This window comes from Muntiacus reevesi, chromosome 15 (assembly GCF_963930625.1).
Source record: "Muntiacus reevesi chromosome 15, mMunRee1.1, whole genome shotgun sequence".
In the NCBI taxonomy this organism is placed as follows: domain Eukaryota; kingdom Metazoa; phylum Chordata; class Mammalia; order Artiodactyla; family Cervidae; genus Muntiacus; species Muntiacus reevesi.
Window position 1 is genome coordinate 55733478 of NC_089263.1, and position 26431 is coordinate 55759908.

The window sequence follows — 26431 nt, forward strand, 5'->3', positions numbered from 1 at the left end:
GCTTCCCAGGCCCCTCTGATGGGGTCAGCTCCCGGGAGGGAGATGGGTTCTCGCTGGCCAGCACCTCACACCCATCACCAGCTTCCCCACCCTGGAGCCAGGCACCCCAGGCTTCTCCCCCTCACTCCTCCACGGCTTGCCGTGAGACCTTGGAAAAGCCCCTTCCCCTCTGTGCCCAGTCTCTCCACCGGGGAAATTGTTAACAATCACAGCACTTGGTCAAAGGGTGAGCGGGAGCCCAGAGCCTCCTCGTGTGTGTTGGGAGCCCAGGAGGGTGCCTGCCCCTGGGAGGTCAGAGAGCAGCAGGTCCGAGAGAGCAGAGACCACGGGGGACAGTGGGTGGGGGTTGGGGCATCATCTGACATGTGGAGACTTAAAGGAGCTTTGTTTTCAGACATGAGGGCAGAGAGAACTTCTTTCCTCCTGGTTCTGGGACTCCTGCTGACTGGGATGTGCATTGTCCACTGCCTCCCAGAGAATGTGATGGTGAAGGACCAACGCAGAAGGGTGGATGGCCATACATTAGCCTCCAGCAACACTGACTTCGCCTTCAGCCTCTACAAGCAGTTGGCTTTGGAGAACCCCAATAAGAATGTCATCTTCTCCCCATTGAGTGTCTCCATAGCCTTGGCCTTCCTGTCTCTGGGGGCCCGTGGCTCCACCCTGACAGAGATCCTGGAAGGTCTCAAGTTCAACCTCACGGAGATCCAGGAGAAAGAAATCCACCAGGGCTTCCAGCACCTCCTGCAGACGCTCAATAAACCCAGCAACGAACTGCAGCTGAGCGTGGGCAACGCCATGTTTGTGCAGGAGGAGCTGGAGCTGCTGGACAAGTTCATAGAAGATGCCCGGGTGCTGTATGCCTCTGGGGCCTTCTTGACCAACTTCAGGAATCCTGAAGCTGCCAAGAGTCTAATAAACGAGTATGTGAAGAATAAAACCCACGGGAAAATTGAGGAGCTGTTCAAGTACCTTTCTCCAAACACAGTGTTGGTCCTAGTGAATTACATCTACTTTAAAGGTGGGTGCACTTTTGATTCAGAAGGAAATGTACCTTTAGTTTTTGTTCTCAGCTCAGTCAACTGTGTTTTTAGGTATCATGGAGGGAGCTGTCATCGGTGAGGGGGTCTTGGGCACTAAGACCCTGTCCTGACTGTCTGCTCAGTTGCTCAGTCATTTCCGACTGTTTCCGACCCCATGGACTGCAGCACGCCAGGCTTGCCTGTTCTCATCAACTCCCAGAGGTTACTCAAACTCATGTCCATTGAGTCAGTGATGCCATCCAACCACCTCATCCTCTGTCATCCCCTTCTCCTCCTGCCTTCAATCTTTCCCAGCATCAGAGTATTTTTCAATGAATTAGTTCTTCGCATCAGGTGGCCAAAGTATTGGAGTTTCAGCTTCAGCATCAGTCCTTCCAATGAATGTTCAGGACTGATTTCCTTTAGGATTGACTGGTTGGATCTCTTTGCAGTCCAAGGGACTCCTAGGAGTCTTCTCCAACATGTCAGTTCAAAACCATCAGTTCTTCAGTGCTCAGCCTTCTTTATAGACCAACTCTCACATCCATACATGACTACTGGAAAAACCATAGCTTTGACTAGATGTACCTTTGTCAGCAATGTCTCTGCTTTTTAATATGCTGTCTCGATTGGTCATAGCTTTTTTCCCAAGGAGCAAGCACCGTTTAATTTCATGGCTGCAGTCACCACCTGCAGTGATTTTGGAGCCCAAGAAAAGAAAATCTGTCAGTGTTTCCATTATTACCCCATTTATTTGCCATGAAGTGATGGGACTGGATGCCATGATCTTAGTTTTTTGAAAGTTTAGTTTTAAGCGAGAATTTTCACCCTCCTCTTAACTTTCATCAAGTAGCTCTTTAGTTTTCTTCGCTTTCTGCCATAAGGGTGGTGTCATCTGTATATCTGAGGTTACTGATATTTCTCCCAGCCATCTTGATTCCAGCCTGTGCTTCATCCAGCTTGGCATTTCCCATGACATACTCTGCATAGAAGTTAAATAAGCAGGGTGAACAATATACAGCCTTAATGTACTCCTTTTGCAATTTGGAACCAGTCTGTTGTTCTATGTCTGGTTCTAGCTGTTGCTTCTTAACGGGTCTTGGTCTATCTGGGGGTTCTCTAAATCAGAGCTGTCATTGCCTCACACAAGGGCAAGGGAGCCATTAACCCTTTATCTGAGCCATGGGGAGTCTTTTTATTCTAAAACCTGCCTGGCTGCCTGGAGGAAGGATCTCTCCTCTAAGGTCACTCTGGAGAGGCCGGGAACCCCAGCTTCTTTAACACATGCGGGGAAGGCCACTGCTCCGCACTCTGCGGGCTGTGTCTGACCTGGGCTCCCTCCAAGGGGACTTGGTCTCAGTGGGTGGAGGTGGGGCTGGTGGACGACTTCATGCTATGATAGCCTCTGAGCAGCCTGGCCAACTCAAGGAGCTTCAGTTGTGCTCCATTATAGCTATGAGGGTAGCATTGGCAACGCCAACCCCAGAGGGAAGCCTCAGGGAAGGACAATACCCGGGACAGACTCTTTTCCAGATTCTAGCTGGTCCAGGGCCCAACCCATTGGTGGAAACCCAACACTGCAAACCTGATCTTGGAAACTCATAAAGGAAAGAGTGAAGGCAGAAAGATTTCACACATGGAACCAGCAGTGCAAGAGGGACATGGAATAAAGACACAAAGAATGATCACTGAGCCAGGGGGTGGGCAGGTGCCTAAGGGACACCAGCTGGAGGGGACATGCGTGCCCTGAACTGGGGACTCCTGGCAGAGCCCTGGGGAGCCCTCCTGGATCTGTGTTTTTCTCTGTAAATGAAGCCTAGATTCCCAGTTCTCTGGAAAGTTTTTAATAATCCAGGCCAGATCTACTATGATTGGTCCTTACTTTCTGTGCTCTCATTTCCTACCACCCTGACCTGTCCCAGGACTCTGTCCTCCCCAGGGGTACCCCCACCAGCCCAGCTTTCCCTCTCCTCCTGTCTCTAACCATGGGGACACAGACAGGGGTGGAAACAAAGCAGGCAGCAGGGGTGGATAAGTCCTACATGAAGCCCCAGGGCTCCAAACTCCCCAAGAAGTCGACCCTCCGGCACTAAGGTCTCCATCTTCCTTGGGGGACACCCAAGGCCCCTCCTTTGTTGACCCTGCCCTGCCCTCCAGGTCCACGTGTGGCTCCTGCTCCAGCCAGGCTCAGGAGGCTGTGGGGACGTGTGTCCTCCCTACAAAGCCAACGACCAACCCCTGGTCACAAACATGTCCCCATGAAGGACCAGGAGGTCACGTATCTCCCCAGGCCCAGCGTCATCCCCATCTCTCCCTTGCCCTCCACATTCCTGTTGACTTCGCCTTTAGCACAACTAACCCACTTTGTTACGTATCCTGCTTCCCAATCCTGACCTGCAGGGTCCACCCCCGTCCCCATGGACTTATCCACCTGCCCAGGGGTATGTGCACACCCAGAAGGCCCACATAGAGCTCCATGGTACGGGGTCTGCTGGCGTGGGGAGGGTCTTCCCCGCTCAGGGACCAGGGCCAAGGAGGGAGAGACTGCAGCTCTTGCACTCACAGACTCTTGACCTGTCCCCCCGCCTCCAGCCCAGTGGAAGACCCGCTTTGACCCCAAACACACTCAGCAGGCAGAGTTCCACGTGAGCAAGAACAAGACGGTGGAGGTGCCCATGATGACCCTTGGTCTGGAAACCCCTTACTTCCAGGACGAGGAGCTGGGCTGCACGCTGGTGGAGCTCACATACACCAGCAACGACAGCGCCCTCCTCATCCTCCCCGACGAGGGCAAAATGCAGGACCTGGAAGCCAAGCTGAACCCGGAGACGCTGACGAGGTGGCGAAAATCCCTGCAGCCCAGGTGACGCCCCAGGACCCGGAGCTGTGGGTTCACCTGCCTTCTCGGTCCTTCCCCCTCTTCATGGATTCCTGACCCCCCAGCAACAGGGCCTCAGGAATGGGGTGAAGGGGTGTGGGAAATGGTGGGAGAACCCACCAGGGATGACCTTGCCCTTTGCTGCCTGCCTGACTCTGGGCTTGAATCCTTCTGTAAGATGATGACCCCTGATAGGGCGGGAGCCGAAGGTTCATCTCACACTAAGAAGGGCTGAGTCATGAGGACTCGACATGACCCCCAGCACTCATGCTCTTCTCGCCATGACTCCTCCTCTTGAAGGCAGAAGGAGTGGTATTAGAATCAGGTGTGGGCGCAGGTGTGATGGCTTCTGAGGACCATATTTGCATTGTCTTTCCATTACAGTCACCCATTTATTCATTCACCCATTCAGCACTGGTTGTATAGATTAACTGAGGACTTACTATGCCTCAGGGACTAACTTAGACCCTGTGGGTAGTCAGCAAATAAAACGCTAAATTCTCTGTCCTCATGACACTCTATAATGGTGGGAGACAGACTGGAAAGAAATGTAAATTCCTCAGTACGTTGAGAGGGGAGAAATGGGGAGGCGGGGAGAGCAAAGCACAGTAAAATGATGAAGAAAACTGTATCCAGAGGTAGTTTGTGATCAGAAATAGGGTGGCCCTTAGGTGATGTTGCAGTCGGAGACCGAACCTTCTGGGTGTGTTGGGAAAAGCATTTCTGGCCAAGGGAATAAGCAGGGCAAAGCCTGAGGAGGAGCGAGCCTGGTGTGGCTGAGGATGAGTGAGGCCAGAGCGGGAGGGCAGAGGGGTGAGAGGGGATGCTGGCCGAGGGCAGGGTCCCCCGACGGTGGACTCAGGTCACGTGGGGCCTTGCAGACTCCTTAACCTCCCCCTGCCCTGGTGCCTGCTGGCCTGTTAGACTCCTGCAGATTGGAGTGGATAAGTAACAAAACAAGGGGATTTAGCCCGAGGGGTCTAGAAATTGAGAAAAAGAGTCCTTATTCCAGGGAGAAGGGGGATGGTAAGAGGGATCCTTGGAAGACCACGCTGTGAGGTGGAAATGTTGGGCATCTTTTCAAGCAGGTGTTCAAATGTATTTTCCTATTTTCCTAGACGAATACATGAACTCTACCTGCCAAAATTTTCCATCAAAAGTGACTATGTGCTGAATGACATCCTCTCCCAGCTGGGTATTAAGAAAATCTTCGCCAGCCCTGACCTGTCAGGAATCATAGAGACTGGGGACCTGGTAGTCTCCCAGGTGAGCCTGTAAAGTGTGGACAATTCATCCTCCTATCAGAGCACGAAACGTGGAGCCTAGGTAGATGGCAGCTCACCTGGAATTTGTAAAATAAATGCTTTCCCTGTGACCTAGTCTCCCTCCCTGACCTCCCCAAGCCCAGGAGAGCTGATTGCAATCACGGTGACATCAGGTCCCACCTTCCCTGAATTATAAAGTGACTCAGAAGCCCGTCATTGGGAAGGACCCAGAGTGGAAACAGCAGTGGAGCCCATGTCAGGCTCCATCTCTCACTGCCTATGGAGGGGAGTGATCACATTTCTGCATCCCCAACTTCTCATATTTAAAAGGATCATATAGTTCTTGGTTCCTGTTTGGTGCCTAGCAGAGCAGGTAAGAGGTTATAGGTACTAACAAAGTCTATGAAGAATCACAGTGAAAATGTACTAAGAGCCCGTGAGTGGAACACCCAGTGTCCTGGTTCTGTGGTTCTAGAGGCAGAGAAGTCAGAGTGAATGGTGGGATGGGGGGTGGCCAGGCACCCCCACAGTCTCCCTTGCACCCCACCTGTCAGAGGACCTGGTGAAGGAGACACAGCGGCTCTGGGGCTTTGTGGTCCAGGGACGGGAAGCCAATCCTGGGCAAGGTGGCTGAGGCCTCAGGGACAAGTCAGCTGGGGCGGAGAGGAGCAGAAAGCAGTGCTCACCCATCAGATGCTTCGACTTGGAGGGACTGTGGACAGTTGCCTGCAAGAAAAATGCCTTGACCTGGCCCTTCCCCCTGACTTGGGGGTCTTCGGAGGCAGCACAGTCTCTGGGTTAGGAGAATGAGTCCTGTTCTTTGCTTCTCTGATGTTGGGCACATAACTCACAGACCTTGCCTTCAGTTTGCATGTCTGCGTATCACAACTATGCGAACAGTGGGCTGTTTGTTGGGAGGACAAATAAATAGAACAGACAGACAGCAGAGCGACAGGCCAGCTGCAGGTGGGTGAATGTCAGCCCCCTTAGAGGTGCTAGGTGAGTGCTCACCTCCGCCCACCCCGTCTCTGGTGGGTACTGCTCTGGTGTCCCCACAGGTGGTCCACAGCGCTGCGCTGGACGTGGACGAGGAGGGCACTGAAGGAGCTGCTGCCACGGGAATCAGCATGGAAAGAACGTTCTTGAGAATCACTGTGCGTTTCGACAGGCCCTTCCTGATTGCCATAGTTCTCAAAGACACCCAGAGCATCATCTTTTTGGGGAAAGTCACCAACCCCAGTCAAGTCTAGAGTTCCCCTCTGAGTTGTGGGTCCCCTCCCTAAGGAGCAGGGTGCCCGGGTGCCTGGGTGCAGCCTGGACCCTGGGCACTGAAGATCCACCCTGCCTGTCCCCACCTGCTCACCTCTGGGGAGTGACAGTGACTCTGCTCGGGGCTCTACATGCACAGGGAGTCTGTGTCCAGGTCACAAGAAGGCTCTGAAACCTCTGACAGCAATAAAGCACCTTGCTTGGACTGGCTTCTTTCCTGTGTATCTCCACCCTGCTGCTGCCTGAGCCAACCCCCCGACCCCAACTTACCACATCTGTTCAGCCCACCGCAGACTCCGAGCCCCTCCCTCTGCCCCAGCCTCACCAGCTGGCCCAGGAGCAGGCTTTGCACCTGTGACCAAGCCTGCTGGACCACAGGTCCAGGGCTGAAATGGGTCCTGCTGCCCGATGTCCATGTTCAGGGGCTCTGATTCCAGGTCCAGGTTCACCCCTCCCTTCCCAGGGCCCACACTGTGCCCTTTTCTGGCACAGCCCCTGGACTCCTTGATCCTGCAGCTGAGCTGGGTCTTCCTCCCCCAGAACCTCCCCTCTGCCTCCCAGCAGCAAACCTGGGAGACTAACTGTTTCCAGGATCCCAGCTGAGCACCTCCATCTCCTGACCAGTTCCACCTCCTTCCCGAACAGTGAATCCCCATCAGCAGGCAGAAGAGGTGTCCTAGGAGGGAAAGAGCAGCAAATATACACCTGTGATAAGAGCAACACCCAGCCCTGCATCCTACTGATGTATGGACGGCTGTGTGATCTCCACGGAGGACAGCTCCAAGTGGTAATGATGGTGTCATCCATAACTGAAGGGTCGAATTCTCTCAGGTAGCCTGCTAAGACCTCTACCTGGAATAAGTCATTTTTAGTCCTCGTGATGATTATAGGAGATACATCCTATTACTCATCCTACTTTTCAGATAAGGAATCCGAGGAACAGAGAGCCTCTGTAATTTCCCTCAAGTTCACACAGCTACTAATTATGGCTGGCAGAATGTTATCCCAACCTCCTCCATCAGAATACTCTGAGCCACAGAGCCATTCTGCCCCATAAATGTCTCCACAGTGATGGTCCTCTAGGAACTTCAGATCTGATAGGCAGGGTGTATGAGGAAGCAAGGTCCTAGAAACTGAGAGCAGAAGGCCAAACTTAGTTCGAGAGGTCAGGAAAGGCTTCCTGGAGGAGGTGATTTCTGTGATGTCATCAGAGGAAGAATAAGAATGCCATGGAGTGAAGAGAGAGGAGAATGTCCTGAGCAGGAGTAAGAATGAGGGTGACATTTTCAAGAAACTGGAAAAACGTGGACAGATCTGGAGTAGGAATTGAAGGGCTTACACAGAGGGTGGGGCCATGATGGAGCCACTGGACCTCAAGTGGTCTGGCATTCAGTAGGGATACTCTAGGATTTCACAGAGTCCTAGGCAGCTTTAAAGGAATTTAAACAGAGCATTGATGTGAGCAGATGTGCATGGTAGAGAAGTGAATCTGGCTGCTATGTAGAGAAGTGATTCAGGATCTAGGTCAGGGATACAGGCTGGGTACTGTCAAAATAAAAAAATAGTCACAACCTAAAAGTTGAGAGTTTATGTTTTATTTGGTGGAAATTTTTAGGACTTCAAACCTGAGAGACAGCATCTCTAGTAACCCTGAGAAAACTGTTGCCAGAAGGTAGGTAGAGGAGTCAAGTTATATAGAAGTCTGCAACAAAGGGCATGTCCCCTGAATATCAAAATTTTTTTGTGAATTAAAGAAAACCAGATACCCCAAGTTGAGGAATCTAGAGCTTTTCTATATATGGGAAGATGCGGGGGTCTGGGCTCACTGCAATCACTCCTTTCTCATGCGTCTCAACTATCTGGGGCCAGTATCCTGTGTTTTTCACATCCAGAGTTCCTCAATGCTCACCATAGGGAGTGACTGCAGCCTGAATACTGCCAGAGGGAGCAGGTATTCTTCTTCCTGAGTACCCTTAGGGCTCAGGAATTCACTTTTGGGGGGCCAGAATTGCTGATGACTGGACGTGGAACAACAGACTGGTTCCAAATAGGAAAAGGAGTACGTCAAGGCTGTATATTGTCACTGTGCTTCTTTAACTTATATGCAGAGTACACCATGAGAAATGCTGGGCTGGAGGAAGCACAAGCTGGAATCAACATTGCCGGGAGAAATATCAATAACCTCAGATATGCAGATGACACCACCCTTATGGCGGAAAGTGAAGAAGAATTAAAGAGCCTCTTGATGAAAGTGAAAGGGGAGAGTGAGAAAGTTGGCTTAAAGCTCAACATTCAGAAAACTAAGATCATGGCATCAGGTTCCATCACTTCATGGCAAATAGATGGGGAAACAGTGGAAACAGTCGCTGATTTTATTTTCCTGGGCTCCAAAATCACTGCAGATGGTGATTGTAGCCATGAAATTAAAAGACGCTTACTCCTTGGAAAGAAAGTTATGACCAACCTAGACAGCATATTGAAAAGCAGAGACATTACTTTGTCAGCAAAGGTCTGTCTAGTCAAGGCTATGGTTTTTCCAGTGGCCATGTATAGATGTGAGAGTTGAACTGTAAAGAAAATTGAGCATCAAAGAATTGATGCTTTTGAACTGTGGTGTTGGAGAAGACTCTTGAGAGTCCCTTGGACTGCAAGGAGATCCAACCAGTCCATCCTGAAGGAGATCAGTCCTGGGTGTTCATTGGAAGGACTGATGCTAAAGCTGAAACTCCAATACTTTGGCCACCTCATGAGAAGAGCTGACTCATTTGAAAAGACCCTGATTCTGGGAAAGATTGAGGGCAGGAGGAGAAGGGGATGACAGAGGATGAGGTGGCTGGATGGCATCACTGACTCAACAGACATGGGTTTGGGTGAACTCCGGGAGTTGGTGATGGACAGGGAAGCCTGGCGTGCTGCAGTTCATGGGGTCGCAAAGAGTCGGACACAACTGAGCGACTGAATTGAACTGAACTGTGACATTCCTGTTTACTGATATGGCAGGAAATACTCCACTTCTTATTATTCAACAGGTTATGGCAGGAAGTGGCCAAAACGGGTCCAGGCTTGAGAAGGAGAATGGGAAGATTGGAAGCCTGTGAAGAGAGCATTATACGACTGTGGTTGGATGTGAGTAGAAGAAGGAAAAACAACCCACCATCAGTTTGGCTCCTAGGTGATGACAGAGCAACTCCCGAGGAAGGACCTCCAGCAGGAGCAGGTTGTGGGGGAGGGGACCCCTCTGCGTTTGAACCCCCGGTGTGTGATTCCCCGGAGGCAACCAAGGGGTCAGCTCAGGGGAGTTCAGGAGAGAATCAGGCTGGAGGGAAGCACGAGGATTCGTGCCCCCAGGACAAGCAGGTGAGCAGTGATGGGTGGAGGCCCCCTAAGCTGGGTACCATAGGATGTGAAGAGGAGAAATCCTGAAAGGGCAGAGCACCAAGGAGAGGGTGCATTGGAGAAAAGCTGTCACTCCAGGACCAGGGGAGAGGTACTCAGGGGACGAGAGGGGCCTTAGGGGAAAGGGAAGGATGAGTGGCCCATGGGATGCAGTGATCTAAAGCCACAGGAGGCAGGGAGAAAGCAGGGCCAGCCTAGTGAGAGGAGCCCTGCCCTGGCTGGAGGGGGAAAGACGTAGAGGTGGAGGGGGGCAGAAGACCTGTCTAGAGTTTAGTCTCTAGCTTGGCAAGAGCTAGGCTGGAGTTGGCTTATGTGCTTTAAAGATGCTGGAGCCTTGGGCCCATTTGTATGATCTCAGGAAAGATTCAGGAGGTGGGGTGACCAGCACCAGGGCTGCAGCATGGCTCAGTCCTAAGGCGAAGATAACAGAGGTGATTTGTTGCTGTTGTTCAGTTGCTGAGGTGTGTCCAAATCTACAACCCCATGGATTGCAGCATGCCAGGCTCCTCTGTCCTCCACTGCCTCCCGGAGTTTACTCAGATTCATGTCCATTGAGTCTGTGAGGCTATCTAACCATCTCATCTTCAGTCATGCCCTTCTCCTTTTGCCTTCAATCTTTTCCAGAATCAGGGTTTTTTCCAGTGAATTATCTCTTCACATCAGGTGGCCAAAGTATCTGGGCTGTCCCTTATTACCTGTGTGATCCTGGGGGGCGAGGCCCGTCACCACCCTGAGCTTCTGTTTCCTTGCTTGTAAAATGGAGGTGAATACTGTTACCTTAGCATAAGAGTATAACGCTGTATAAATAGGATTGCTCTTCCTAGTCTCTTTAACCTCTCCAGAAATTGGTTAATTTTAGAGAAAAAAATGTACCCTGTGGTACCAACTGCTCTGAGGTAGGTGTGGATCTGAAGGTGAGGGTCTGCCTGGCTTTGAGATCTGAGGCAAATACCTAACATTTGTGCCTCAGTTTTCCAGTCTCTCAAGTGGACATGATACTATCTACCTTGCTGAGATGCAAAGAAATGTCAACAAAAGCTAATTATGCACAATGCCTGGCATGATGATAGGATTTCATATTTAGATTTCATGTGTGCATGTGTATAAAACACTTACATATAACACATGATGACAACCCATAGATGTGTATATGAATAATGCCATGATGCCTCAGGATAACAACTATTTTTCTTTTAAAATATCAGTCTCTTCATCTATAAAATGGGACCATCAGTCTTAGCCCCATCAGCTTCATCCAGGTGAGCAGGTCAAAGGAGATAATGTGTGTGAATACCCCTGAAGACCCAGAGAGTACTGTACAAATATGAGGAAGACTGAATGCATTTGCTGAAATAGGAGCGTAACTAAGAGGGAGGCATGTAAATTTACTGGCTCTTTTGGAAAAAATAAAAGACTTCCTTGTGATGGCATTCTTCTTACATTAACCCATGCCTCTGGGGACCTGCCAGAGGGAAGGAGTTCATGTTCCTTAATTTAGTACTTGCCTCCAGGTTTCCTCCATAGTCTTCTTGCAGTCCTCACAGTCCTCTTGCAGAAGAATCACTTGCTGGGGGAAGAAAGGAGGGGTTCTGAAATGCAGAGTCCCTGACTTACTTTTGCCCTAAATCAGGATCTCTTGGGGTGAGTGCAGGGCACCTGAGTGTTAAGCAAAGTCCCCAGGAATTTGTCATGAGCAGTGAAGCTAGAAAACCCTTCTTTGAAAGCAACTCAACAAGTAGCTCAGACGGTAAAGAATCTGCCTGCAATGCAGGAGACCCGGATTCAATCCCTGGGTAGGGAAGATCCCCTGGAGAAGGGATTGGCAACTTATTCCAGTAATGTTGCCTGGAGAATTCCATCAACAGAGGAGCTTGGTGGGATATAGTCCATAGTGTCACAAAGAGTCGGGCATATGGAATGACTAACACTTTTACTTTCAACAAGTAGCATTAAAACAGGAGAGACAATGAGTTCTCCATCCCTGGAGGTATTCATCAGAAGCATCCAGTCTTCAGAGGGCAGATGCTGACTGAGTGCCTCCTCTGTCTAAGTCAGCAGGAGAGGCTACCCAGATGCTGAGCAGAGTGGGTCTGGGGAGTGACTGAAGTTGTGATTCCCAGATGGAGATTCCACACTGGATATACCGTCTCACCTCCAAGGAGCATGTGATTCTCAAGACTGCGGTAGTGTCACCCTGAGCTCTTCCACCCAGACCTCAAGCTTCCCCTGAGCCTGTTTTTCTACACATTCGTGGATGGTTTCAGGGCCTCAGCAGTTCCTGGCTGGCCCACGGGCTCCGGCCACTGATCTTCTACTGCCCATGATCAGAAGGAGCTGGGGCTCCTGCTCAGGGAGACTGAGTGATAGATCCTGGAAGCCCTCCTGCATCCTGGGCTCGCCACCACGATGAGGTTGAACCAGACACTCCAGGAGGCAGGCGCTGCTGAGTGCTGGACCCCAAGAAAGAACATGCTCAAGGCCAAAGAGATGATTACTGGGGAGAAGGGAATGTTCTATCTAGAGGCATCCACAGTCAACCATCTGTAGAGGCTGAAGGCAAAGCTTATGTTGCTCTTGGAGATTCTGTGGCTGTCCAGGGCTGTCCTGGGGGTTGAGATTGGTATGATCAGAATTTTCTTGGTTACCCAGGGCCAGACAGTGAACCACAGCCAAGAGCACAGTGACCAGTGGCCACCACTGAGGACCCTTCATGCTTAGGGGTCCTTGGTCTGGAAGCGGAAGCAGGAAAGGACACAGCAGTAATGGTCATCAGTGGTATTCCTGGAACGTCTGCCCTGTGCCAGGCACTGTGCAAATGCCGCATGAACCCCACCTCTTTTCATTTTTACCAGTCATTGGTGGTGAGCACTATTTTCATACCACCATTTAATAGAGAAAAAAGGGGAGTCTCAGAAAGGTGAGGAAGCTGCCCGAGGCCCAGCAGCTGGTAGGTGGTAGAGTAAGGACTGAGACCAGAGTCCAGCAGGGGCCTATTCCTGACCAGATGAGAGGATCATGGAGCAGACAGCCAGTCTAAAAAGAAGGCCAGGGACCTTGTGTACCTGCTGGAGTGCCCTGACCTCCCTGTGCATGGAAGCTCTCTTTCGCCACCCCAGGGTGGGGATCTGGCTTCCTCCACACCGGTCCCTGGAATCCAGAGGCATCATAGGTCTCAAGTCAGCTGGGTCTCCTCCAGCTATATCCCCTGACCTGGGAGGGGCCTTCTGCCTCTCCAGATGGCGCACAAGCCCCCTTCCCACCCCGCTGCCTGCTGGGCTCACATACAGAGCATCAGTCTCATCAGATACCTTCAGAGCTTCTCCTCCAGCTGACCCCTCCTCAGATCCTCTAATCCCAGAGCTTGACCTTGGGTGATTGACTTAGCCCACCTGAGCCCCGTTTCTCATCCCTGGTCTTGCACTTGCAGGGAGCTGCTGAGGGGGTGCAGGTGCGGGAAGAGCCTCCGTGCAGGGGGTTCCTGGGGACCTGGGCTCAGCTCCAGGCTCCGCTGCTGCACAGGGGCCCCGCCCCCTTCCTCAGGTCACCCGACCTCTCTGGGCTGCTTGGTCCTTTCTGTAGGGTGACATCAGAATCCCTCATCCCACGGCTATAGGAAATCACAGAGATCATGCACCGGGGTCCCTGCCCAGGACCCGGCTCAGGGCAGGCCCCCAGGAGGCAGCAGGCTTTATTCCCCTGGTGGACCTGAGGCCATGTCCCGCCTAGTGATTCTGACTCAGCAGGTCTCAGGGGGAACCAGAATCTATGTCAGTTAGGGCCTTAGCTGACCGTTCGGTCCATGGAACCAGCCTTTGTCACCCTCTGGTGATACCTTCTGGTGTGTCAGCCTCTATCACAAATCAGATTTGTTTATTTCTTTCTGGAGACCCCTGATGGCCCCCAGATCTCTGAGAAAAAAATCCACACTCCTCACCACAACCTCGAGGCCCCACATGATCTGCTCTTGCCAACCTTCTGCCCTCTCCTCTGACCATCCTTCCCCTCCCTCCCTTTACTCAAACCACCCTGGCTTTCCTGCTGTTCTAGAATGTAAGTGGCTTCCTGCCTCAGGACATTTGCACTTGCTGTTAGCTGCTAGAACTTCCTTTCCCCAGTGCATTGCATGGCACACTCCCTCACTCCACTCATTCTCTGCTCACAGGTCACCTTCTCAGAGAGGTCCCACCTCTATCCTCATTGCCTCTGTCCTCACCACTCTCTACCCTGCTTTGTTTTCTTCAGTCTATCTGACACCATATGCCATACGGCTTTCTCACTAGAGGGTAAGCTGTCTGAGGGCAGAGGCCTGCCTGTGTCCTTCACGGTTTCATTCCTAGTGCTCTGCATGGAGTGGACATTCAAACACGATCTGTTCAAAGAGCTAGTGGTCTATGGGCATCCTTTGGAAAACCCCATTCTAGGGTCTCAGCCCTTCTCCTGGAGCACAAGGACTTCCCTGCTCCTTTGAGACCCCTCCCCAACCCCTAACCATCTTGGCTCCCCTGTCACAGTCCTGTCTGACCCCTCTGGAATTGGATTAATTATTGACAGAATTGATCATGATCATACCTCTCCACTGTGCCTCTGGTTTCCCAGGTGTCCTTGGCCAATCCTTAACTTTTCTAAACTTGAGTTCTCTTGTCTTTAAAAAGAAGAAACAGCTAAAGCTAGCCTCTAGGAAAGCCTTTTCTGTCAATGTTTGTTCCCTATCAGATTTTTATGGGCAGAAATGACACCGGTCTCTATATTCCCATTTGTCTGATAATCTGCTTTGTTGAATATCGTAGCCAGATTGAAAATTTTATTATTTTATTCTCTTTTCTGCCTCCTGAGAAATCTGTATGCAAGTCAAGAAGCAACAGTTAGAACAGGACACGGATCAATAGACTGATTCCAAATTGGGAAAGGAGTACATACAAGGCTGTGTATTGTCACCCTGCTTACTTTATTTATATGCAGAATATACCATATGAAATGCCAGGCTGGATGAAGCACAGCTGGAATCAAGGTTCCCGGAGAAGTATCAATAACCTCAGATATGCAGAAGACACCACCCTTATGGCAGAAAGCGAAGAAGAACTGAAGAGTCTCTTGATGAAAGTGAAAGAGGAGAGTGAAAAAGTTGGCTTAAAACTCAACATTCAAAAAACTAAGATCATGGCATCTGGTCCCATCACTTCATGGCAAATAGATGGGGAAACAATGGAAACAGTGACAAACTTTATTATCTAGGGCTCCAAGATCACTACAGATGGTGACTACAGACATGAAATTAAAAAGCGCTTACTCCTTGGAAGAAAAGCTATGACAAACCTAGATAGCATATTAAAAAGCGGAGACATTACTTTGCTGACAAAGGTCTGTCTAGTCAAAGCGATGGTTTTTCCAGTGTGGTTTCTCCAGTATGGATGTGAGAGTTGTACTCTAAAGAAAGCTGAGTGCTGAAGAATTGATGCTTTTGAACTATGGTGTTGGAAAAGACTCTTGAGAGTCCCTTAGACAGAAAGGAGATCCAACCAGTCCATCCATCCTAAAGGAAATCAGTCCTGAATATTCACTGGAAAGACTGATGCTGAAGCTGAAACTCCAATACTTTGGCCACCTCATGCAAAGAAAAGACCATGATGCTGGGAAAGATTGAAGGCAGGAGGAGAAGTAGATGCCAGAGGATGAAATGGTTTGATGGCATTATGGACTCGATGAACATGAGTTTGAGCAAGCTCTGGGAGTTGGTGATGGACAGGGCAGCCTGGTGTGTTGTAGACCATAGGGTCTCAAAGAGTTGGACATGACTGAGCAACTGAACTGAATACTCTTTTCTTATATAAAATTCATTCATTCATTCACTAAACATAGACCAAAAATCTACCATGTGTGGGGACTTGAGCTACCTGCTAGGAATGGAGAATCAATGAAATGTAATTGCTTCCTGGGGGAGCTCAGGGCCATTAGGGACTGACAGGCAGAATTCACACTAAACAGTGTGTCTTAAGTAGTCCCTTGGACTGCGAAGATCCAACCAGTCCATCCTAAAGGATAGCAGTCCTGGGGTGTTCATTGGAAGGACTGATGTTGAAGCTGAAACTCCAATACTTTGGCCACCTGATGTAAAGACCTTACTCATTGGAAAAGACCCTGACACTGGGAAAGATTGAGGGCAGGAGGAGACGGGGACGACAGAGGATGAGTTGGCTGGATGGCATCACTGACTCAACAGACATGGTTTTGGGTGGACTCTGGGAGTTGGTGATGGACAGGGAGGCCTGACATGCTGCAGTTCATGGAGTCTCAAAGAGTCAGACATGTCTAAGCAACTGAACTGAAGTGAGTATGTCAGCATTCCTAGGGGCCCCGAGCCACAGAGCTCTCTGAGTCTGGAAAGATGCTTGTCCATTCCCCTATTGACCCACTCCTTCAACAAATACTTGGCAATCAGGACATGAGGGACTGGCAGCCTAGATCCAGCCTGGAAAGAGCTCACCAGCTTCCACCTGTGATGGAAATGTGGAGCCCTGATTACAGCTCCATGAGCAATGGCACGAGGCCTAGACAGGAGAGCATGCATAAAGCAAGCAGCAAGGGAGTTTCTGGAAGGCTTCCTGGAGGAAGTGGCCTCTGAGCTGAGATGGGGAGATGGATCAGGAGCACACCAGAGAGGGATATCGTCAGAGAGAAGAGCATGGTCAAAGTCATGGAGGTAGGATGAGCTGGGACCACACAGCTTTGTTGCCCACATGTGCAGCTCTTGGAGCATGAGCGAACATGTGTTCTTGTGAGGACATGACCCGTGGCCAACTCACCAAGCTGAGTGGGGGCCAGGACTCCAGCCCCAGCTGCAGTTCCACACTCGCCTGAAGTTGAAATCTTTGCCTGAATCTTAGAGGAGCTGGGAATAAACAGCAGATCAGCCAGGCCCTTGGCACAGAAGCTTGTCCCTGTGGGGGGATAGTGACAGGCTAGTCTCCTGAGATGATACGGACTGTTCCGAGGCTCCTTTGGCCCATCACCCACCCTCACAACCACCATCAGTGAGAACAACCCTAAGAGAGGAGTGTGTGGGTATCCACCCATGAAGGAGAAAGAGTTGTGGGCGTGGGAGGTGCTGGGCCTGGGGTTGAGGTCCTGGACTGAGGCTCAGGTGTTTGCAGCCTGACTCTCTGAGTCTCAGTTTCCTCCTTTGCCCCCTGGCTACTCAAGCTTGCCTCTGAGAAACGGAGTTGCTGCTGCTACTAAGTCACTTCAGTTGTGTCCGACTCTGAGTGTCCCCATCCCTGGGATTCTCCAGGCAAGAACACTGGAACGGGTTGCCATTTCCTTCTCCAGTGCATGAAAGTGAAAAGTGAAAGTGAAGTCGCTTAGTCATGTCCGACTCTTCGAGACCCCGTGGACTGCAGCCTACCAGGCTCCTCCGTCCATGGGATTTTCCAGGCAAAAGTACTGGAGTGGGGTGCCATTGCCTTCTCCAAGAAATGTAGTATTTCCTTCCATATCAGTAAACAAGGATGTCACAGTCATCAGCGACTGCAGCGCTCCAATATGAGCCCTAAGGGCACTCAGGAAGAAGAACTCCTGCAGGATATGGCAGCCATCAGATGCAGATGCAGCCACTCCCTATGGTGAGCCACAAGGGAGCTGAGGATGTGCAAATTCAGGATATTAGCCTCATATAGCTGAGATACGTATGGGAAAGTGAACCCAGACTCGTGTCTCTTCCCATACATAGAAAAGTGCTAGATTCCTTAACTTGGGACATCTGGTTTTCTTTAATGTACAAAACTACCAAAATATTTTTGATGTTCAGAATACTTGCCTTTTGCTGCAAACTTCCATATAACCTGACGCCCCCTTCAAGTTGATATAATGAAGCTGAAACCAGAGATGTTGATAGACATTCGTTATACCAGGGAAGGCTGAGCTCATTGGAGCCAAGCTCCAGCCTCTCCTGGGTCATTCTCTCCTCTGGGACACCTCCTGCTGTGACACTGTGCCTGTCACAGGAGCGCAGCCCAGGTCAATGATCTCGCCTCCAAGAAGCTTGAGTTATGACTCTTTCAGATGTCACAATAGTTTATTTGTTTTGCCTGGAGTGGTTTTCCGTGGTAAATACAAATCAATAGAACTTTCAACTTTAATACAGCACAAACAGAAAAGTTAATATGTACTCAACAGAAAGCATGTTTGCAAAACTTTTGCAACTCAAAAGCCTGGTCCTTTCTGAGCTGGGTTGATGGCAGGGATGGCACACAGGTTGCCTCCAGACTGAGTGCAGAGTCAGTGTGAACATGGGTTAATGCATTTGCACCAGACTTCATTTTCTCCCAGCTTTATTCTGACTTTTCATCTACTGTCTGGACATAAACACCCACAGTCTCACTTTTCCTTGACTTCTCAGGAACCTTCAATTTTTTCTCCTGATGTTCACTAAAGGGAGGACACAGCAGGGGCTGTGATGGGGTGTATGGCTTCATTCCTTCCCTCTTTCATCCTTCTTCTGTTCAATATTGAGCACCCACTTCATGCTGAGGATGCATTAAATACTGAGAAACAAAGCACAATCTCTCCCTCAAGGATTTTTTTGCTTCAAGTTTTTATTATGGAGAAATTCAGATACATATAAAAGTAGAGAGGATGATGTAATGAATCTCACATACATGTCAGCGGCTTCAGTCATTATCAACCTGGGCCAATGTAATTTTTCCTGCCTCCCAAACCTTTTCCTCTTTTGGGTTGTCTGAAGAAAATTGTATACACTTTGTTATTTTGTTGTTGTTCAGTTGTTCAGACATGTTCAATTCTTTGAGACCCCTTGAACTGCAGCATGCCAGACCTCCTTGTCCATTACCAACTCCTCGAGTTTACTCAAACTCATGTCCATCAAGTCGGTGATGTCATCCAACCATCTCATCCTCTGTTGTCCCCTTCTCCTACTGCCCTCAATCTTTCCCAGCATCACGGTCTTTTCCAATGAGTCAGTTCTTCTCACGAGGTGGCCAAAGTATTGGAGTTTCAGCTTCAGCATCAGTCCTTCCAATGAATATTCAGGACTGATTTCCTTTAGGATGAACTGGTTTGATCTCCTTGCAGTCCAATGGACTCTCAAGAGCCTTCTCCAACACCATAGTTCAGAAGCATCAATTCTTCAGTGTTCAGCTTTCTTTATAGTCCAGCTATCACATCAATACATGACTACTGGAAAAACCATAGCTTTGACTAGACAAACCTTTGTTGCCAAGGTAATGTCTCTGTTTTTTAATATGCTGTCCAGGTTGGTCATAACTTTTCTTCCAAGAAGCAAGTGTCTTTTAATTTCATGGCTGCAGTCACTATCTGCAGTCATTTTGGAGCCCAAGAAAAGAAAGTCTGTCACTGTTTCCATTGTTTCCCCATCTACTTGCAATGAAGTGATAGAACCAGATGACATGATCTTAGTTTTTTGAATGTTGAGTTTTAAGCCAATTTTTTGCTTCTCTGGTGGCTCAGAGGGTAAAGTGTCTACCTGCAATGCAGGAGACCTGGGTTCGCTTCCTGAGTCAGGAAGATCCCCTGGAGAAGGAAATGGCAACCCACTCCAGTACCCTTACTGGAAAATCCCATGGATGGAGAAGCCTGGTGGGCTACAGTCCATTGGATCGCAAAGAGTTGGACACGACTGAGCAACTTCACTCAGTCACTCACTCACTTTGACTCTCTTCTTTTACTTTCATCAAGAGGCTCTTTAGTTCTTCTTCACTTTCTGCCCTAAGGGTGGTGTCATTTGCATATCTGAGGTTATTGATATTTCTCCTGACAATCTTGACTCCAGCTTGTGCTTCATCCAGCCTGGCATTTCTCATGATGCACTCTGCATATAAGTTAAATAAGCAGGGTGACAATATACAGTCTTGATGTACTCCTTTCCCAATTTGGAACCAGTCTGTTGTTCCATGTCCAGTTCTAACTGTTGCTTCTTGACCTGCATACAGATTTCTCAGGAGGCAGGTAAGTTGTTCTGGTATTCCCATCTACTGAAGAATTTTCCGGAGTTTATTGTGATCCACACAAAGGCTTTGGCATAATCAATAAAGCAGAAGGGGATGTTTTTCTGGAACTCTCTTGCTTTTTCGATGATCCCACGGATGTTGGCAGTTTGATCTCTGGTTCCTCTGCCTTTTCTAAATCCAACTTGAACACCTGTAATTTCATTGGAGAATTATGAGCATTACTTTACTAGCATGTGAGATGAGTGCAACTGTGTGGTAGTTTGAGCATTTTTTGGCATTGCCTTTCTTTGGGATTGGAATGAAAGTTGACCTTTCCCAGTCCTGTGGCCATTGCTGAGTTTTCCAAATTTGCTGGCATATTGAGTGAAGCACTTTCACAGCATCATCTTTCAGGATTGGAAATAGCTCAACTGGAATTCCATCACCTCCACTAGCTTTGTTCGTAGTGATGCTTCCTAAGGTCCACTTGACTTCACATTCCAGGATGTCTGGCTCTAGGTGAGTGATCACACCATCCTGGTTATCTGGGTCGTGAAGATCTCTTTTGTATAGTTCTTCTGTGTATTGTTGCCACCTCTTCTTAATATCATTTGCTTCTGTTAGGTCCATACCATTTCTGTCCTTTATTGAGCCCATCTTTGCATGAAATGTTCCCTTGGTATCTCTAATTTTCTTGAAGAGATCTCTAGTCTTTCCCATTCTGTTGTTTTCCTCTATTTCTTTGCATTGGTCACTGAGGAAGGCTTTCTTATCTCTCCTTGCCATTCTTTGGAACTCTGCATTCGAATGGGTGTATCTTTCCTTTTCTCCTTTGTCTTTTGCGTCATTTCTATTCTCAGCTATTTGCAAGCCCTCCTTGGACAACCATTTTGCCTTTTTGTATTTCTTTTTCTTGGGGTTGGTCTTGTTGCCCTTCACTATCTCCCAGAATTTGCTCAAAGTCAGTGGTGCCATCCAATCATCTCATCCTCTGTTACCCCTTTATCCTCCTACTCTCAATCTTTCCCAGCATCAGAGCCTTTTCCAAAGAACTGACTCTTTGCATCAGGTGGCCAAAGTATTAGAGCTTTAGCATCAGTCCTTCCAATGAATATTCAGGGTTTATTTCCTTTAGGATTGACTGCTTTTATCTTCTTGCAGTCCAAGGGTTTCTCAAAAGTCTTATCCAGCACCAGAGTTCAAAAGCATCAATTTTTTTGGCCCTCAGCCTTCTTTATGGTCCAACTCACATCCATACATGCCTATTGGAAAAAAACATAGTTTTGCCTATATTGACCTTTGTCAGCAGAGAGATGTTTCTGCTTTTTAATACACTGTCTAGGTTTGTCATAGCTTCCCTTCCAAGAAGCAAGCATGTTTTAAGTTCATGGCTGCAGTCACCAAGTGTTTGACCAGAAATCAAAAAGGGTCACTTTTCCTCCACTACAGCAGTTGAGATGGTCATAAAGGTACAGTCAGGAATTGCCAAGGTCATATCATGAGATGAAAAATGTTTTAGTTCTCTTTGCAAAATATATTCTACCAAGTATTCCTGATATCATAATTTAGATTTTGGATGAAATGCTTTTTTGTTTACTCCTTTTTCTTCTCCTTATATTTCCTACTGTGACTAAAATTGTATTAATTTCTTTTGTGCCATTTTTTCAAATTTGTTTCCCTTAATATTCATCTTCATTTTCCCAAAGGTCTAAATGAGGTGTAGGTTTCAAATGTCCTTGGAAATTAGATACTAACTCTTTTCTTCCCATCAAAATGTACTTATTTTTTTCCTGCCAGGATGGGATATTATTCTCCCTGCTGCCTTAAATCCAATGTTTATTTCCCAGCCTAATAAGATGAAGCTATTAAAAATGCTTTTTTCCCCCACACACACTTTCTCTCTTCCTCTCTTTATAAAACATTTGAGAGTTCTTTATTTCCCTTTTTTTGGTGATAAGGTGAAAAATAGGTCATCAAAATATATCCATGTTCAAATTCCTTAAAACTTATGAATGTTACTTTTATGCTGAAAAAAAAAAGGTCAGAGGATGGTAAGATTATTGATTAACACTTTTGATTAACTGAAGGATATTGAAATGGAAGATGGGGAGTTAATTCTGAGTTATTCATGTGAACTCTAAGTGCCAAGAGTCCTGATAAGAGATTGTTAGAAAAGGAAAATTGTTAAGATGGAAGGAGAGGTTGGAGTGGTATACCACAAGAGAGCAAGATTATCTTTTAACACAACAATAAGTCCCTAATTTCCTTTTTAACTCCTTTTGTGGGGTTCAGAAATATGCTTGGGGCCCCTTGGACTTAGAGGATGGAAAATTGAAAAAGGATTAAAGAATGAGTCAGTAAACAGGCTCCAGTGGTCCTGTAGTCTTAGTGGCTACGGAGAGATTATCTGGAGGGGTTCACTTCAAAGACGAGGAGCCAATGGATTCTGGACCACTACCAATTATCCTCTCATCAGGCTCTAGACAAGACTGCGACATGACCATCCTACATGAACAGTGGTTGTTGAACTGCAAAAATATCCTGTACCAATATTTGGGAGCAGCAGACCAATTGGTCCAGGACATTTTTGGAATCCAGGAACCACCATTCATGTAGGATGGTCATGTCACAGTCCTCTCCACAGCCTAATGAGAGCATCAAGAAAAATGACGGCTCCCCTGGGGCCAGAGGACTAGAGAACACTCAGGTAAAATGTGGTGGGAAGATTAGATGTCATGATGCATGTCCATTCTCATTTTCTCTTGAGAAATAAACCTCCCATTTTCAGCTGTGACATGGGTTATCCAATGTAGAATATTGACCTCACAGCACAGCCTCCTTGCAGTTAGATATAGCCCTAGGATCAAGCTATGGCCAATGGAACAGAAGTGGAAGTAAGGCAGGTGATATTTAGATAATTTCTCTCAAAGAGTAGGATGCCTTTCCTTTTATCCCTTGGTTTAGTCACTAAGCTGTGTCCAACTCTTATGACCCCATGGACTGTAGTCTGCCACGCTCCTTTGTCCATGGGATCCTCCAGGCAAGAATACTGGAATAGGTTGCCATTTCCCTCTCCAGAGGATCTTCCTGACCTAGGAATCAAACCCAGGTCTCCTGAATAGCAGGCAGATTCTTAACCAGCTGAGCTATAATGGAAGCCCTAAAGTGTTAGTGGAAGTCATTCAGTCATGTCTGACTCTTTGCAACTCCATGGGGTATACAGTCCATGAAATTCTCCAGGCCAGAATACTGGAGTGGGTAGCCTTTCCCTTCTCCAGATTTTCCTAACCCAGGGATTGAACCCAGGTCTCCCAAATGCAGGCAGATTCTTTACCAGCTGAACTACAAGAGAACCCCCAAAATACTGGAATGGGTGACCTATCCTTTCTCCGGAGGATCATTCCAATCCAGGAATCGAACCGGGGCCTTTTGCATTGCATGCAGATTCTTTACCAACTGAGCTATGAGAGAAGCCCTATCTCTTGCCCTCCCGTGAAACAGAAGGTAGATGTGGCAATGAGCCATCTGGGACCTGGCAAAGATCATGAGGAATAGAAGCACCCTAAATCCCTTACAACATGGAATTACCTTGTCAACCCGCTATTTACATCTGGACTTACAAGAGAAAAATAGACTGCAGCTTTGTTTTCATGTCTATTTTCTTTGTGATTTTCTGTAACTTAAAAATATACAGTCAATTCTGGAAATATTTGGAGACTGAAAGGACATAGATCATGATTTCAGGAAAGATAAGACCAAACTCTTCTTGATCATCTCAGTGCCTTTCAGTCACTGAACATCTTTTAAGTTCTGTAAGGATTCGGAGGCCCGTTGGACATCATGGAGTTCAAACCTTCAATCCTAAAGGAAATTAACCCTGAATATTCACTGGAGGGACTGGTGTTGAAACTCAGTCCCTCCAGTCCCTCTCACTTGATGAGAAGAGCAGATTCATTGGAAAAGACCCTGGTGCTGGGAAAGACTGTGGGCAGGAGGAGAAGGGGACAACAGAGGGAGAGATGGTTGGATGGCATCACCAACCTGATGGACATGAATTTGAGAAAACTCTGGGAGATAGTGAAGGACAGGGAATTCTGGCGTGCTGCAGTCCATGGTGTCACAAAGAGTTGGATGCAACTTAGCATCTGAACAACAAACGATGCCACACTATGCACAACAACAACAAAAACGTTATTTCATTAGAGAGCACATTCAGTATTATCTGACTAAATCTTCACAGAGATGTCCTCCCACCCCTTTCCAGTCAGGGAAGTGTTGTTATCTGCATTTTAGAGTTGAAGAGTTTAAGGTTGATCGATTTCCAGTAAATTGCCTGGGTTCAAACAGCTGGCAAATAGTACTTTCAGAATTGAGGTTTACTTCATGTAAAAGCCATAACCGCACCATGAAGCCAGCGGTTTGCAAACTGTGCTTGATGGAACTCCTAGCGGTACCCAGGGGCCTGTCAAGGGTTGTCATGGCTCAAGGGTGGCGACTATGAGGGATGAACGGGTAGGTTTGTACCCTGAGCCCGGAAAGTAGCTGAGATTGGCTCAATGAGGCATCTAAGACATCAACATCAGGGGTGGAGGACAACTGGCTCTTACATTGAACCAGTAGTGATGGGCAGAAGGGTGAAGGTCAAGGCTGAGACCACTGGCCCCAGACACTTGAACTCTTGACATTCTCTGGGGTCCTCAGGCTCACATCAGCCCTGTGGGAGTGAGAAACGAGTGCCTCAACTTGCAAATCAAGCTGCATACAAGTAGCTTATAGCATATTAACAACCATGTGTGAGGGCCTTCCCTGGTGGTCAGGGGGCTAAGACTCAGCGCCCCCGATGCAGAAGGCCTGGGTTTGATCGCTGGTCAGGGAACTAGATCCCACATGCCAAAATTAAAGATCCTGCCTGCCTCAACTAAGACACAGCTCGGCCAAATGAAAAACAAAACAAAGAAAAACAAGTGTGAGTTTGTGTTTGGAGATTCCTATCACATAAAGACACGTGCACATATACACACTTCAAAGAAAATTGACCAATAAAGACACACAACACAATGTTAACTTGGGATTTTCCTGGGGGATAGAGTTCTAGGGGATATTTTCCAAGCTCTTCTTTACATTTTCAGGGTTTCTACGTGATCCTCAATGAGGATATCAGAAACAGGAATAAAACACTAATAAGAGTCAATAACTCTTTAAAAAGAACAATAATTTGGAGAAGTTTTCAATGGCCCATTTGATGTTTTCTGAGTTGTCACATGTTCCTCAATCAGTATTTTATAAACAGAAGAAAACTCTAACACCGGATAGGCTTTTTGTGTATGCTTACTTTGTGATTAGCTATTTCGGAAACTAGGTTGTTTGAATAGATCTAATGAAACCTGTTACCAGGAATGGTCATCTGCCCATTTCCAGTCAGAGGACAGAATACTGTGCTGTCCCCGCCTACATTGCACAAGGCTGGGAGGAGGGCTTTGCAGGATAAATAGGCAGAAGCACCCGGGAAACTCCATCATCCGGGCAGGCGGCGGCTCTGGATCCACTGCCCACATCCCGCTTTCCCAGGCAGGTAATCCTTGATGCTCCCACACTGGGAGCCAAGGGACCTCTTTCCCAGGGTGGTTCTGGCCTCAGTCAGGGGTCGGTAGAACCTGAGGCAAGAGGGAGGCAAGAGGACATGTGTCCAATGCTAGGAGGGTTCTGAGCCCTCTGAAGGCCCGTCCTCTCTCTGGGTCTCAGTGTTCATCCCGCAAAGGGAGGGATGTGCCAACAGGGCTTCTGGGGGCATTTCTGCTTCTGACTCTTTGGGGTTGTGATTCGAGCCAGCTGTGCACCCCATCCAGCTGTGCATCCGCTGTCAGGTCAGAGCTTTCCCGAGGGCACTAAGGTGGGTCCCCTTGCCTGGCACAGGGCACTGCTCTCAGAGAGCTCTGGGGACAGAATTAGTGCAGTGGATCCCTCTGGGCAGAGGGGTCCCTGGGGGGGTTTCCTGGGCTCCACTGTGCCTTTAGGGCCCTCGGCCAAGCAGAAGGGAGGTGAGTCTGCTTAGAAATAGAGCCTTAACCTGGCCAAATAAAAAAGCACCCTTTCTTCAGGATAATTTCGAAAGAAAATATTTAACTCTTTTCGAAAGAAACCATTGCATCAGCCCTGAGCAAACTACATAGCTGGGGCAGTTGATCGCCTCTGTTCTCAGGCTTGTCCAAAGGCGTTTCCCCTGGGCTCTGGTTGAGATGCAGCTCAGACTCCTCCCCTCCTTGGTCTCCCCACATCCCCCCTCACCACCCCAGCAGTGCTCTGTCCTCTGAATCCTGAGATGAGGGGGCAGAGCCTGAAGGGAATCAGCCCTCTTTGCTGAGGTCACCAGTTTGACCTCAGTCTCTCCTGGAGATTTCCCAGGCAGTAGCTCTGTCCTCTGTCCCCAGGAATCACAAGTCTGGCTTGTTGAGTCCTAGAAAGTGTCACTCATGGAGGGGGTGACATGTCTGGAACTCCTCTTAGGAGCCCAGCACCTTCATCCCGTATGTCACCTGAGCCATTCCACATGTTGGACGGAGGTGGGAACTGAGGATCAGAGAGGTTCAGTCACTTCTCGTCACCACACAGCACTCACAAGTGGTCCAAACGAAATCCTCGACC

At 48.4% G+C, this 26431-nt stretch overlaps 1 protein-coding gene across 1 annotated transcript; it reads left to right on the forward strand.

The window, feature by feature from the left end:
• Positions 1-396: 396 nt before the first annotated feature.
• LOC136146990 (serpin A3-1) lies at positions 397-6415 on the forward strand. The gene is made up of 4 exons (XM_065906076.1): positions 397-1021; positions 3615-3885; positions 5019-5166; positions 6224-6415. Exons 1-4 carry the CDS (start codon positions 397-399, stop codon positions 6413-6415), a joined length of 1236 nt encoding a protein of 411 aa, XP_065762148.1.
• The last annotated feature ends 20016 nt before the right edge of the window (positions 6416-26431 follow it).

What these genes read in the sequence shown, in the direction of transcription:
- LOC136146990 (XM_065906076.1), top strand. Translation starts at nt 397, where the DNA reads ATGAGGGCAGAGAGAACTTCTTTCCTCCTGGTTCTGGGACTCCTGCTG. An exon ending in GAATTACATCTACTTTAAAG is followed by an intron (nt 1,022 to 3,614) that starts GTGGGTGCACTT and finishes CCCCGCCTCCAG; the next exon opens with CCCAGTGGAAGACCCGCTTT. An exon ending in CGAAAATCCCTGCAGCCCAG is followed by an intron (nt 3,886 to 5,018) that starts GTGACGCCCCAG and finishes CTATTTTCCTAG; the next exon opens with ACGAATACATGAACTCTACC.